The 13,412-nt window shown below is 51.1% G+C and overlaps 1 protein-coding gene across 1 annotated transcript in view; it reads right to left on the minus strand.

Annotated features, from left to right (window-relative positions):
• Positions 1-13,412, minus strand: part of LOC311230310 (limbin-like) — an 87,367-nt gene that overhangs the window by 30,445 nt on the left and 43,510 nt on the right. Inside the window, exon 21 of the mRNA XM_084316548.1 lies at positions 2,084-2,259. Coding sequence (XP_084172674.1) covers positions 2,084-2,259 — 176 coding nt within the window. The remainder of the gene's footprint in view (positions 1-2,083; positions 2,260-13,412) is intronic.

Consider the following 13,412-nt stretch of genomic DNA (forward strand, 5'->3'; position numbering starts at 1 on the left):
GAAATACAGGCACTGTCGTGCTTTACTGATGGTCTGCATGAGTGTTCCATTTGAGTTATTGACGCGAGGAATTCGAAAGACATCCCACGCGACAAGTAAGAGGCCTCAACAGGGCTTGTATCCCTACCGCGTGCGTAGCCTGTGTGACCACAGTGTCCATGTTAAGTGAAAAGGGTGCCACTTAGCATCCTTTCTGCTTCCAGTGTGTTTCAGTTACAATGTCTACATGTTTTAATGACAAACACTATGAGATGTCGGAATTGTGACTAAAAGTAGACATTTTAGTTAAAAAGCAGGCAAAGATTAACTACAATGATATCGCAAATCGCAATTGAATGGTGATTTATTACCCTAACATGAAGTACAACAGCCCAGTACAAAAGCACATACTGTACCTATTCTTCTATAATACCACTTACCTGGGGGAGGCAGCATGGCTTAGAGGTAAAGAGGCCGGCCCGTAACTGAAAGGTGGCTGGTTCAAACCCCACCACTGACAGGAGGGTGTATTCCAGCTGTGAGCTCCAGGGGCGCTGCACTGCGGGTGACCCTATGCCCTGACCTTTCTGAAGAAATGCAAATGTGTGGGGGACTGTGTACTAACTCATTCCAATTACTTTGTGTACATTGATAATAAAATAATCGTCTTCTATCTATCTCGGTTCTAACACATTAACCCCATGTCTCACTACATTGTACAGTGCTGTACATTACAAGAATTAAAGTAACTAGGCGGCTGGGTGGCGCAGCGGACATTGCGCTCGTCACCAACGCAAAAGACACCGGTCTCGAATCCGGCTGTCAGCGTTGCCTCCGGCTTGGGCCGGCCGTCATACTGACTCAATTGGCAGAGTTAGGGGGAGGGGAGTCGAAGGGTGGTAGTCTGGTCATTGTAAACAGCGACTCCTACAGGTCGGTCAGGGCGCCTGCACAGCAAAAGACAGGAAAATGGCGGGGGCAGTGTGAGCCTCCCACACGTTACACCTCGCCAATGAAAGTCCGCGCTGGCAGGTGAAAAGAAGTGACTGGCTGCCTCCACATGTATCGGAGGGGACATGTAATTCTATCCTCCCTACGACCGGCCAGTGGGGGGCACATGCAAGCAATGATCAGGACGCGCTTATGCCTTCTACAACGCTGTTCCGTTTCCGCGTTGCCGTTTTGCGCTCTGATTGGCCTTGGTCTTTATTATTTTGATTAGTTAACGTTATCATTAGCAGGTAAGTTATGAAGTCATTGTTTATCATAAAACCAACAGCATGACTGGCTCGTCTATTCTGTGCTAGATCAAGACACTATTTCAATAATGGATGACAGTGAAAGCATACACGCCACGAGAACAGTTAGTACTCTGTAGATATAACGTCATGAATGGATTGTTTTCTACTCCTACTCTGCTTTAAAAAGATAATTCCGCACCGTCATCCATTATTGAAATAGTGTCTTGATCTAGCACAGAATAGACGAGCCAGTCATGCTGTTGGTTTTATGATAAACAATGACTTCATAACTTACCTGCTAATGACAACGTTAACTAATCAAAATAATAAAGACACATTCGCCGCCATGACTGAGCATCAAACCCACCTTGTTGAGCATCTGCAACGACATAAACACACGGAGATGAGCAATGATTGTTTCTGAATCGTTAACCGTATGAGAAACGGGTAAATATTTACGAAATCTAAGTGATTTTCCAACCTCGGGGTTGATCTCCATCGCGCTCCACTCCATGTTTCAAGTTGGGGCTTTTCACAGTTGGTTAGAACTAGAGCTCGGCGAAGGCTGCAGGGCAGTGCTGCTGGCTGTTCACGCGTCACTCGGGGGGCGTGCTTCAGCGGCCAATCAGAGAGCAAAACGGCAACGCGGAAACGGAACAGCGTTGTAGAAGGCATACACGCGATCAGGACAGGGGAGGGAGAATTGGCACGAGAGGAAATTGGGATGGGAGAAAAATCACAAAAGAAAAAGTAGATAAAAAAAATGTAAATAAAAGAAAAAAGAATTAAAGTAACTTTTGAGCATTCGTTTCAAAATGGCGTGACCAGTCCCCCACCAGACTACTCCTGAAGCCGATTCTTACCCTGCGAGGTCTTGCTCTGCGGAGGGGGAGACCAGAGGCTGCTTGGGGCAGAGGGCGTCGACGACGGCGAGGAGCTCAGACTCGGGCAGGGTGGGCAGGAGGAGGCGCAGGGCCTCCAGGAGAACCTCCGTGGAAACATAACTCTGCTTGACCAGCCGGGACGCAAACTCCAGGTCCTGGGGTGGGAGAGAGACGTGGCATAGGTATACCGTGAGGACGGACACAATGTTGGAGACATACACGCTGTCTCTAAAGGACATGGACACAGTGTTCCTCTACTTGCATTTGCGATCTTAAAAGAGGCAGTTCATGCAAAGAAAACGAAATAATTACATTTTCCCCTCTTACCCAGAGCGCTAAATGGTAAATGGTGCATTTATATAGTGCTTTTATCCAAATCGCTTTACAATTTGTTCCTCACATTTGACCCATTCACTCACACATTCACACACCGACGGCGGAGGCAACCATGCAAGGTGCCAACCTGCTCATCGGGAGCAGTTAGGGGTTAAGTGTCTTGCTCAAGGACATTTCGACACGCTGCCCGAGAGGATTACCAGACGACCGGTCCACTCTACCTCCTGAGCCACTGTCGAGTACTATTTAGCAGGCATGCGTTGTTCATGGCACGGGGTACCACTCAGTGGTACCTCACTGAGTATTAAAGATTTGAGCAGAAGCGCGTGCACGCACATGCACGCGCTCGCGAGAACGCGCTGCGCTCGGCTCGGATCGTTGTGTTTACCTGCGGCGCTACCTCGCATTATCATAACAATAGCCGCTATAGGCTGGTGTCTTCAACCAGTCTGGGACTCTTTGTGATGTAAATATGGAACGTCCCAAGTTGCCGCTGCCCACAGAGTGCACCGCCGTCCAAAGGTGAACGACGGCGAACGAAGGGCCAAATCAAAACAGCCGTCAATTCCGAATTGACAACTGTTTTGATTCAACCCCCCACCCACCACCACTCACCCCCGGACAACAACACACTCTGCAAACAGCAGCAACCCGGGACATTCCATATCTACATCACAAACTTCGGGACTGAGTAGATAATTAATTAATCTTCTCTTTATTTTTATTATTTATATTAAAACTGAATCAAACCATAAACAAGGTTGCCTGTTGGGATGTTAGATCCTAATGTGAAAAACTGATTTTATATGTCTGCACTTTATGTGCTCATTTTATGCCTGTCTTAATTCTGTTGTGAAGCACTTTGAGCTGCAGTTTCTGTATGAAAGGCTATACAAACAAAGTGTATTATTGTGCGCGAGGGAACATATGCGCATGCGCGCGGGGCCGCGCGTGCGTGTGCACGCGCGCGTGCGCGCGGCGTCATTATCCTGCGTGGCGGCTCAGCCCATAATAACAACGCAACGCTGCTATTTAGCCATTCAATTTGATATGATTCGCAGAGGCTTGGAGATATCAGCTGTAGAGATGTCTGCCATCAGCCCAATACAATGGAACTCAATAGGACCTTCTTTTGTGGTGCTCAAAAAGGCAAATAATTTACTTTTGAAAAACTCTTGGTTGGTGGTGGGTGTACTTCTGTAGAAAATAGGCCCCAATTAAACTGTTGACAACAAGGTGTTGTGGATTCTCTTGAGTAACCGTGTTGTGACGTCTGGGAAGAGACGTTGCTGTTGTTTTCACAGGTAAACTTTTGATGCTTTGAGCTCCAAAATAAAATGGCCTACTGAGCTGCATTATATTGGACTGACGGCAGACAGATAATATCTCCAAACCTCGACAAACCACAGAGAAATTATCTGGATGGATAGATAGCACTCAGAGGAAAAATGGAACATGGCTGCGTTCATTTCCAGGTAAATGTTGCCATCCCTCAAGTCGAGCGGGGAATCCCCAAAATGCCTGGATGAGAATCGCCTGCCAAGCAAAGTGGGATTTGGTTCCAAGTTTTGTGAAGGGAGCAAACGTTTTACACTCCCTCGATTCCTCGTTTTCCCTCCCTTCCGTGAAGAGTATAATATGCAAGCTTTCCAGCATGACTGTTGTGAAGGATCAGATTAAACCGAATATATATATTTATTTATGGATATATATTGAATAGTATTTGTATATCGTTTGATATCCCTTGTATATTCCTTGTACATATACACGGAATATTCCTTTATTCTACTACAGCCCATAATAGTTCATTCTCTTATTGGACAAAAGGACCAGGCGCCAGGGACCAGCCCCTGGCGTTCAAGTTCAAAGGTACCGACGAGACATGCCCTTACTAGCCCCGGCTCCGCGCAGGAATACGGCTACCGAAAGCAGAGTGGCACTATTTGTCCACCGTGCATATAAATATGGCGCAAGAAATGTAGAATTCTTCTTAGTCCTTTACCCTTCTACCCAACTAAGTAACAGAACGTGAAGCCTCACCCCACGATACCGCGTGCGGTGTAGTATGGCCTGTTTGGCCTTAGAATAGCAGTGAGACCTCGTGCGAATTAATAGCTGAATTGCCAGAGTTTGGCACCGTATTTCTATTAAGTAATAATAGTCTATTATGTATGGTGCATCGTGCGGTTAGAGTTCTAAAGTGAGCAGCACCCCCATCGCTTCCTCGTGTTATCTAGAGTCTTAACCAGGTTGGGCAGACCACACGTGGTGCTTTCATCCGAGGAGTTCTAGGCGAGGACCGAGTGGACCTGTACATTGGATTACCTACCCGACGACTGCTGAGCCCTATGCGGCATGGAATATATATTTGCTTTGGTACTTTGATTTGTGGAGCGGATAATCGCCAACACCGGTGAGTGTTGGATCTACCCCGAAAGGAGTCAAGGTGAGACGGCGCTCAGACCAGACTGAGGTCGCCTCGCTTCTTCTTCACTGTGGAGCTACAGCTACAGCTACAGCCTACAAGAGAGCCAAGGTGTATTCATCTGTGGATCAAGATTCTACTGCACTGTCTTCTGTACGTGAAGTCTCTCTAGACATCGTTGACCAGACGGGATACGGCCGACGGCTCTCCTACCCCCCCTACTGGCTTACAACCGGCAGGACCCCTACAGTATATCCAGCTATAATCATTAAGTGACCATAGATATAATTCCCTAAGAGCCAGGTTGTATACTTGCTTCCTGCGTAACCAGAGATTGGACATTCAGTGTTGATTTGCCTACGAGTACTCATTTGCCTTACAAGAGCATTCAAATCATAAATGTAATGGTGAATATTATATGTACCTTTTGCTATATATTAAATATTTGATTATTACCTTTGTGTGGACCTGGTTTCATGGTGGGAAAGTGTTCATCATATTTAGATATTGTGTACTGTATGGCCAGTAGTTAAAGTACATAAAGCGGTAGTGGTTTAATGATACCATACTTATCAATACAGTCAGGGAATTGTACCCCTCAGTTACAATTGGTCCTTCGAGCCGGAGGGTAATTAGTGTAATATTAATATAGTGGTATTAATATTGAAATGGCCTATGATGAACACTCCACGAAACGGTCCTCCTAAAGGAGAACGCCCGCAGCGTAGACGACAGCCACCTCAGTACTTAGAGGATTACGCTGCCAGTATACTACCTAGCCTTCTACAAACGGTAAACGCGGTAAAAGTAGAAAGTAAAATTATGTCCGACCCTATCAACCAGGATACCCCGACCACAGAGGCCCTAGTGGGTTCTAATGTAACTGACCAAGCTCACGGTGGGGACCAGGAGGGAACTGACACGACTTTACCCCCCGCCAAGACCGAAGAAGTAGTCCCCCCAGAGCTCCGGGAGGAAGACAACCCTCCAGAGATGGAACTCTGCACGGAACAAGATGAGGAGAGCGCCGAGGAGATAGAGCTCCAGGACTCCCCGCAGGGGAACGCATCCCCAACGGGTACTGCCAGGAGCGGCTCACCTCTACAAGCGTCTTCCCCCAGCGAGGCGGAGAGGATGCTGTCACAGGCGTTCTTCGCCAGCCTGACAGCCTCTACCGAACGCGATCGACTTCAGGGTGAACGCGATCGACTTCAGGGTGAACGCGATCGACTCCAAGCACAGACGCTTAGCGAGCGCGAACAACTCCAAGCGCAGCAACGGAGCGAAGAAGAGCACATACGTCTGGAGCTGAGACGCCTTCAGACGGAAGAGAATATGGCAAGAGACCGGGCCGACACCCAGCGTGCCGCTGCCGGTGCCCAAAGAGAAGCAGATCTCACCAAGCGCGACGCCGAGCGCGACAGACTACAAGGCGAGCGCGACAGACTACAAGCCGAGCGCGACAGACTACAAGCGCAGCTAATGGAGCAGCTGATCACCAGGGCAACACCCCCTCCCTCCACAAGGGGTTCCAGGGCCTCGTCAAGACACGTGTCAAGGGCACCCTCCCCTGACCGAGCAGGCGACCTTGAACTCGACCACCAGAGAGAGTCTACACCCCCCTCCGAACTCCTTCCCCGACCGGTCCAAGGGAGACCCAGCTACAAGGAAGGAACGGCGGACACCGCGGAGAGGCTAAATAGACGACTACAGGATCTAGATGACCTGGCAGAAGAAGAAGAGGGAGAAGAGGAGAGTCAAGCCCGACAGCAGCACATTACTCCACAGGACCAGGAGGTCCAGTACAGCCCAGGCTATACCCCCGCGGCTCTGCGCTACAGACCCCCGACTCGATTCACGGGTGAGCATGACGCACGACCAGTCCCGAGGAATAGCACCTGGACCAGCGGGCCATGGTACCCTGCCAGTACCAGCCCACCGAGAGGCGTAAGAAGAGACTCGCCCAGGAGGCCTCTCTTCCAACGCTCACCGATGTGCCAGCCATCCATGGCGTCATACATCGGCACACCGACGTTTCCAGACTTCACCCATGAGAACCGAGCACAGTACACGGAGCTACGGATGTGCTTAGAGACAATGATGGTGGATGTAGCTGATGAACGCCACAAGTACGCAATCCTATTGAAGCACCTGAAAGTGCCCAGAGCGCACAACATAACGCTGGCCTATGCCACCTCTACTACCCCATACACCGCGGCTCTAGCAGCACTAGACCAAAGATATGGACGTATATGGGATTACGTAATACAAGAGATAAGGCATATTGACCGCCTACCCCCAGCAACAGACAATCGCTCACTAGACGACCTGTCTATCAAAGTACAATCCCTGGTAGGGATGCTGGGGGCGCAACGAGAAAAGGGTATGCACGAACTATACGCAAACTCGAACGTCGAGAGGATTTTAGAGAAGCTGCCGCCCGCCCGACAGGAGCGCTTCAGGCGGCAAAGAGACCACCGTGATCCTAACGGTCCCGAGCCATCCCTCCTAGACCTAGCCGACTTCCTGGCGAGAGAAGTCAGCAGCCTACGGCTGGATACGTTCGTGCGGAGCACACCCAGCTCCAGAGAGGGACCTAGGAGAGTAAACGATGGCCGAAGATCGGTGACTGTCATGCACCAATCAGAATCAGTACCGAGCAGCAAGAACCACAGTACCCCCTCGATGAAAGAGAAGTGGAAGATGGTGTGCCCGTACTGCGAGAAGGAACACTGGTTGTCACAATGTGACCAGTTCAAGAAGATGACCGCTGAAGAAGTGAGTCACTGGATAAAGTCCAACAGGCGCTGTTACCGATGTGCGCGCAGTCACATGGCAGCCGAGTGCCGCCTAAAGAAGAGGTGTAGTCGGTGTGACGGAGCCCATCTGGATGTCCTACACGACAGTAACAAAAGAAAGCCTGCACCATCCAGCAGCACAAAGGCAAGCGTTATGTACATTGACCCCGCTAGCAGCAGCGGTGCCCAGGTGCTCTTAAAGGTGGTCCGTGTAACACTGAGTTACCAAGATAAGGTCATGGACACTTACGCCGTCCTTGATGACGGGTCAGAGAAGACCCTTCTCCTCGCGTCCGCCGCGGCCCAGCTGGGGCTGCGGGGGAGCGAGAACCAGATGACGATTCGGACAATAAGAAGAGATCTAAAGACGATAAAGGGCGAGAATGTCTCCTTCACTATCGCAGCAAGCGGGCAGCCCGAGAGACGGTATAGGATTACTAATGCTTTCACCAGCCAAGAAATAGGACTATCGCAGTACACCTACCCCATCGCCAAGCTGATGGATAAATATGTGCACCTGCGTCAACTCCCTATCCCGCTCATAGACGGCGCCACCCCGACCCTGCTGATAGGCTCCGACCATGCAGACCTCATAGTCCCGATAGACCGGGTCCATACAGGACCCAGAGGTTGTCCTGCAGCAGTCGAGACCCGCCTAGGATGGACATTACAAGGCCCCCTCGCCAAGTCTCTTAACCGAACAGCAGCCACTAGCTGCCTCCACTCCAGAGCGACAGAAGGAGACACCACACTCCTGCAGCATGTCGAGAGGCTATGGACACTAGAGACAATGCCCTTTAAGAACGAAAAGAAAGACATTCGTTCTAAGGAAGATATCTACGCTATAGCCCTCCTCGAGCACGGGACAAAGAGAGTCAACGTCAACGGAGTGATGAGATACGCAACTCCACTCCTGAGGCGAGAGGGAATGCCCACCTTTCGCGCTACAAAAGAGGCGACGGAGCGGTATCTATTGAACACAGAACGGCGCCTAGCCAAAGACCCCGCTCAAGAAGCTGTGTACCGCGCTGAGATTAACAAATTAATCACAGCGGGACACATAAAGAAAATTGACATTAAAGAGGCCGATCAGACGACCGAATCATGGTACGTGCCGCACCACAAGGTCCACCACAACGGCAAGGATCGCATTGTGTTTAACTGCAGCTACCAGATCGGATCACAAAATCTGAATAAAGAACTCTTGGCCGGCCCAACACTCGGCCCCTCCCTACTAGGCGTGCTACTACGCTTCCGCCAGGACAAGGTGGCTATCAGCGGCGACATCAAAGGGATGTTCCTGCAGGTGAGACTAGTGGAGGAGGACAAGCCCCTGCTGCGGTTCCTATGGAGAGAGAGGTTCGGAGATGAGCACCCAGCCATCTATCAATGGGAAGTCCTCCCTTTCGGAACCACATGCAGCCCATGCTGTGCTACGTTTGCACTGCAAAAGCACGTCGCAGAGGACCCAGCAGCAGATGAAGAGGTCCAACAAAGTGTGACAAATAGTTTCTACGTGGACAACTGTTTACAAAGCGTCTCGACGCCAGAAGAAGCCGAGGCTCTCCTACTCAAGCTCCGCGCCTCCCTGATCAAAGGCGGCTTTGATCTCAGGCAGTGGTCCAGCAGCGACCCGCAAGTACTGCGCAGCCTCTCCCCCGAGGATAAGGCCGCGAGCAGCGACACCTGGATGGCGACCATCCCAGGAGAAGCCCAAGAAATGACACTAGGACTAGTCTGGCGCTTCAAAACAGACTCGCTCCATTATAGACACAAACCCCTGACCAAGGAGCAGGGAAGGTCGACGGCAATACCGACCACCAGACGGAGTGTATACAGAACACTCGCCAGACAATATGACCCGTTGGGATGTATTCTACCTTACACCACCAGGGCAAAGATGATTGTAAGAGCGCTATGGGACAAAGACCAGGGCTGGGACGATCCCATACCCGAACACCTTGCATCCACATGGAGAGAGTGGGAGACGGAACTCCGCTCACTCCCAGGTGTTAATATACGCCGCAGCTACTTCCCACCCACAGTGAGGCCAGAGACATGCAAGATCGACCTGCACGTATTCAGCGACGCCTCCGAAGTAGCCTACGGTTCGGTGGCTTACTTGCGTGCCCGAGAGGAGGGAGGAGAAATACATACTGCTTTCATCCTGGCTCGCTCAAGAATAGCCCCACGCAAGCAACAATCTATCCCGCGTCTAGAGCTCTGCGCAGCCCTAGCAGGAGCGCAGCTCGCCACGTTAATCCAACGTGAACTCACCATCCCGGTGCAAAGAACAATCTTGTGGTCAGACTCCACGACCGTACTCACATGGATCCGGTCTGATTCGTGCAGATACAAGGTCTTCGTGGGAGTCAGAGTCACCGAGATTCAAGAGTTAACAGAAGTAACCAGCTGGAGGTATGTGGACACCAAACACAACCCAGCTGACGTCATCACCCGGGGAATGTCCCTGGATGACCTCACCCGTCACAACCTCTACAGTGACGGGCCAGAGTTCCTCAAGCTCCCAGAAGAAGAGTGGCCTACACCCACCCCACGGGAGGCGAGTAAAGAGGAGGCAGAGAACAAGAAACCTATGTTCTGTGGGTTGACACACACACTCGTCCCCACAGACCCGGTTCTAGACGATTGCCTCACCCTAGAGAGTGCGCAGCTAAAGACATTTCTGTGGCACCACCCAGAGGTTCAGCCCACAACTGACATTTCAGCAGCTGACTACGAAGAAGCAGAACTCCTTCTACTACAACGAGCCCAGAGAGACTCGTTCCCCGATGAGCTAACCTGTCTACAGGGAGCAAAGCCCGTCCCATCAGACAGCAGACTGCTCCACCTAGCCCCCGAGAGCGACGCCCATAATCTCATCAGAGTGGGTGGTCGTCTGCGGAGAGCCCCAGACCTACCGGATGACGTTAAGTACCCGATAGTCTTGAACAGCCGACATAAGGTCACAGAGCTGATCATAAAGAAATACGACGAGGATGTGCACCACGCAGGGGCAGAGAGAGTCTTCGCGGAGATCAGACGTCGTTATTGAATACTGCAAGGGAGAGAAGCAGTGCGGCGCTTCCAGCGAACCTGTCTAGACTGCCGTAAGTGGCGCGCGCAGCCCAGTATACCCCGGATGGCTGACCTACCTCCCTGTCGCCTCCGACTCGGCGACAAGCCCTTTCACTCCACCGGTATGGACTGTTTCGGCCCGCTGTATATAAAGAGAGGAAGAGGAACCGAGAAGCGGTGGGGTATTGTATTCAAATGCATGACCACCAGAGCGATACATATCGAACTCCTCCCAACCATGAGCACAGACTCATTCCTTATGGCCTTCCGAAGATTCACATCACGGAAAGGAAAACCGTCTACATTGTTGTCTGATCACGGGACAAACTTCAAAGGCGGAGAAAGAGAGCTGAGAGAGAGCTTCCAAGCTATGGGCCCAGAACTTAAGACCCACCTCGCTCCATCCCAGATTGACTTCCAGTTTAATCCCCCGAACGCACCTCACTTCGGTGGAACCTGGGAACGAGAAGTACGTTCCATAAAGACAGCCCTGTACGCCGTGCTTGGGGCCCAGACCGTGGCGGAAGAAGTCCTAATGACAGTCCTCACGGAGATCGAGGGAGTATTGAACTCAAAGCCCCTCGGTTACGTCTCAAGTGATGTAGCAGATGTCGACCCAGTCACCCCCAACACCCTCTTGATGGGGCGGCTGGACCCCGCGCTACCACAGACAATGTACAGGCCTGAAGAAGCGAACGGCCGAAGAATGTGGAGGTACAGTCAAGTACTGGCTGACAAGTTTTGGAACAGCTTCCTACTCCACTACCTACCGTCTCTACAGACCCGCCAGAAGTGGGTAAAAGAGAGAGACAACTTGACAGAAGGAACAGTCGTCATGATTATCGACCAGTCACTACCCCGAGCTATGTGGCCGGCTGGCCGCGTAAGCAAAGTGATCACCGGTGCCGATGGAAAGGTCCGAGCAGCTGAAGTGCTCGTCCAAGGACGGACTTACACCCGACCCGTGGCGAGGCTAATAGAACTGCCAAGGCTCCCCGATACTATCGATGACGACCATGACCCTATGACTTTGTGAGTTGACTGACCCTTACAGCGGACATTGAGTAGTGGACAGTGCGGTTAATCTGTCTCTGCTTAGCTAATTAGGTGGGACTAATTAGGGGGCGGCTGTTGTGAAGGATCAGATTAAACCGAATATATATATTTATTTATGGATATATATTGAATAGTATTTGTATATCGTTTGATATCCCTTGTATATTCCTTGTACATATACACGGAATATTCCTTTATTCTACTACAGCCCATAATAGTTCATTCTGGCGTTCAAGTTCAAAGGTACCGACGAGACATGCCCTTACTAGCCCCGGCTCCGCGCAGGAATACGGCTACCGAAAGCAGAGTGGCACTATTTGTCCACTGTGCATATAAATATGGCGCAAGAAATGTAGAATTCTTCTTAGTCCTTTACCCTTCTACCCAACTAAGTAACAGAACGTGAAGCCTCACCCCACGATACCGCGTGCGGTGTAGTATGGCCTGTTTGGCCTTAGAATAGCAGTGAGACCTCGTGCGAATTAATAGCTGAATTGCCAGAGTTTGGCACCGTATTTCTATTAAGTAATAATAGTCTATTATGTATGGTGCATCGTGCGGTTAGAGTTCTAAAGTGAGCAGCACCCCCATCGCTTCCTCGTGTTATCTAGAGTCTTAACCAGGTTGGGCAGACCACACGTGGTGCTTTCATCCGAGGAGTTCTAGGCGAGGACCGAGTGGACCTGTACATTGGATTACCTACCCGACGACTGCTGAGCCCTATGCGGCATGGAATATATATTTACATGGCCTTTGCTTTGGTACTTTGATTTGTGGAGCGGATAATCGCCAACACCGGTGAGTGTTGGATCTACCCCGAAAGGAGTCAAGGTGAGACGGCGCTCAGACCAGACTGAGGTCGCCTCGCTTCTTCTTCACTGTGGAGCTACAGCTACAGCTACAGCCTACAAGAGAGCCAAGGTGACAAGACTGAACTCCTCATCATTGGCACCAAAACCACCCTCACCAGATCCGGACCCATCACACTCACCATCAACGACTCCACCATCACCCCCTCCCCCCTAGTCCGCAACCTTGGTGTCCTCCTTGACCCCACCCTCTCATTTGACCCCCACGTCCGCTCCATCGTCAAAACATCCTACTTTCACCTCCGCAACATCGCAAAAATCCGTCACTGCCTCTCCCCCCCCGCTGCTGAATCCCTCATTCACGCCTTCATCTCCTCCCGCCTGGACTACTGCAACTCCCTCCTCACTGGTATCACCTCCCGCTCCCTCCATAAACTGCAAATGGTCCAAAATTCAGCCGCCCGCCTCCTCACTAACACCCGGTCCCGCGAACACATCACTCCTGTCCTCCACTCCCTCCACTGGCTCCCCATCAAACACCGCATTAACTTTAAAACACTACTCCTCACCTTCAAAGCCCTCCACAGCCTGGCCCCCCCCTACCTGACTGATCTCCTTCTCCCCTACTGCCCAACCCGTTCCCTCCGGTCCTCCTCCACTGCCTCCCTCACTGTCCCGACATCCAAGCTCAAAAACTTCGGAGATCGGGCCTTCTCTCGCACTGCACCCCGACTCTGGAACTCCCTCCCCCAGTCCATCAGAGACTCCCCTACACTCTCCACCTTCAAAGCTCGCCTCAAAACCCA

This window comes from Notolepis coatsorum (genome assembly GCF_963971535.1).
Source record: "Notolepis coatsorum genome assembly, chromosome: 6".
Taxonomy (NCBI): domain Eukaryota; kingdom Metazoa; phylum Chordata; class Actinopteri; order Aulopiformes; family Paralepididae; genus Notolepis; species Notolepis coatsorum.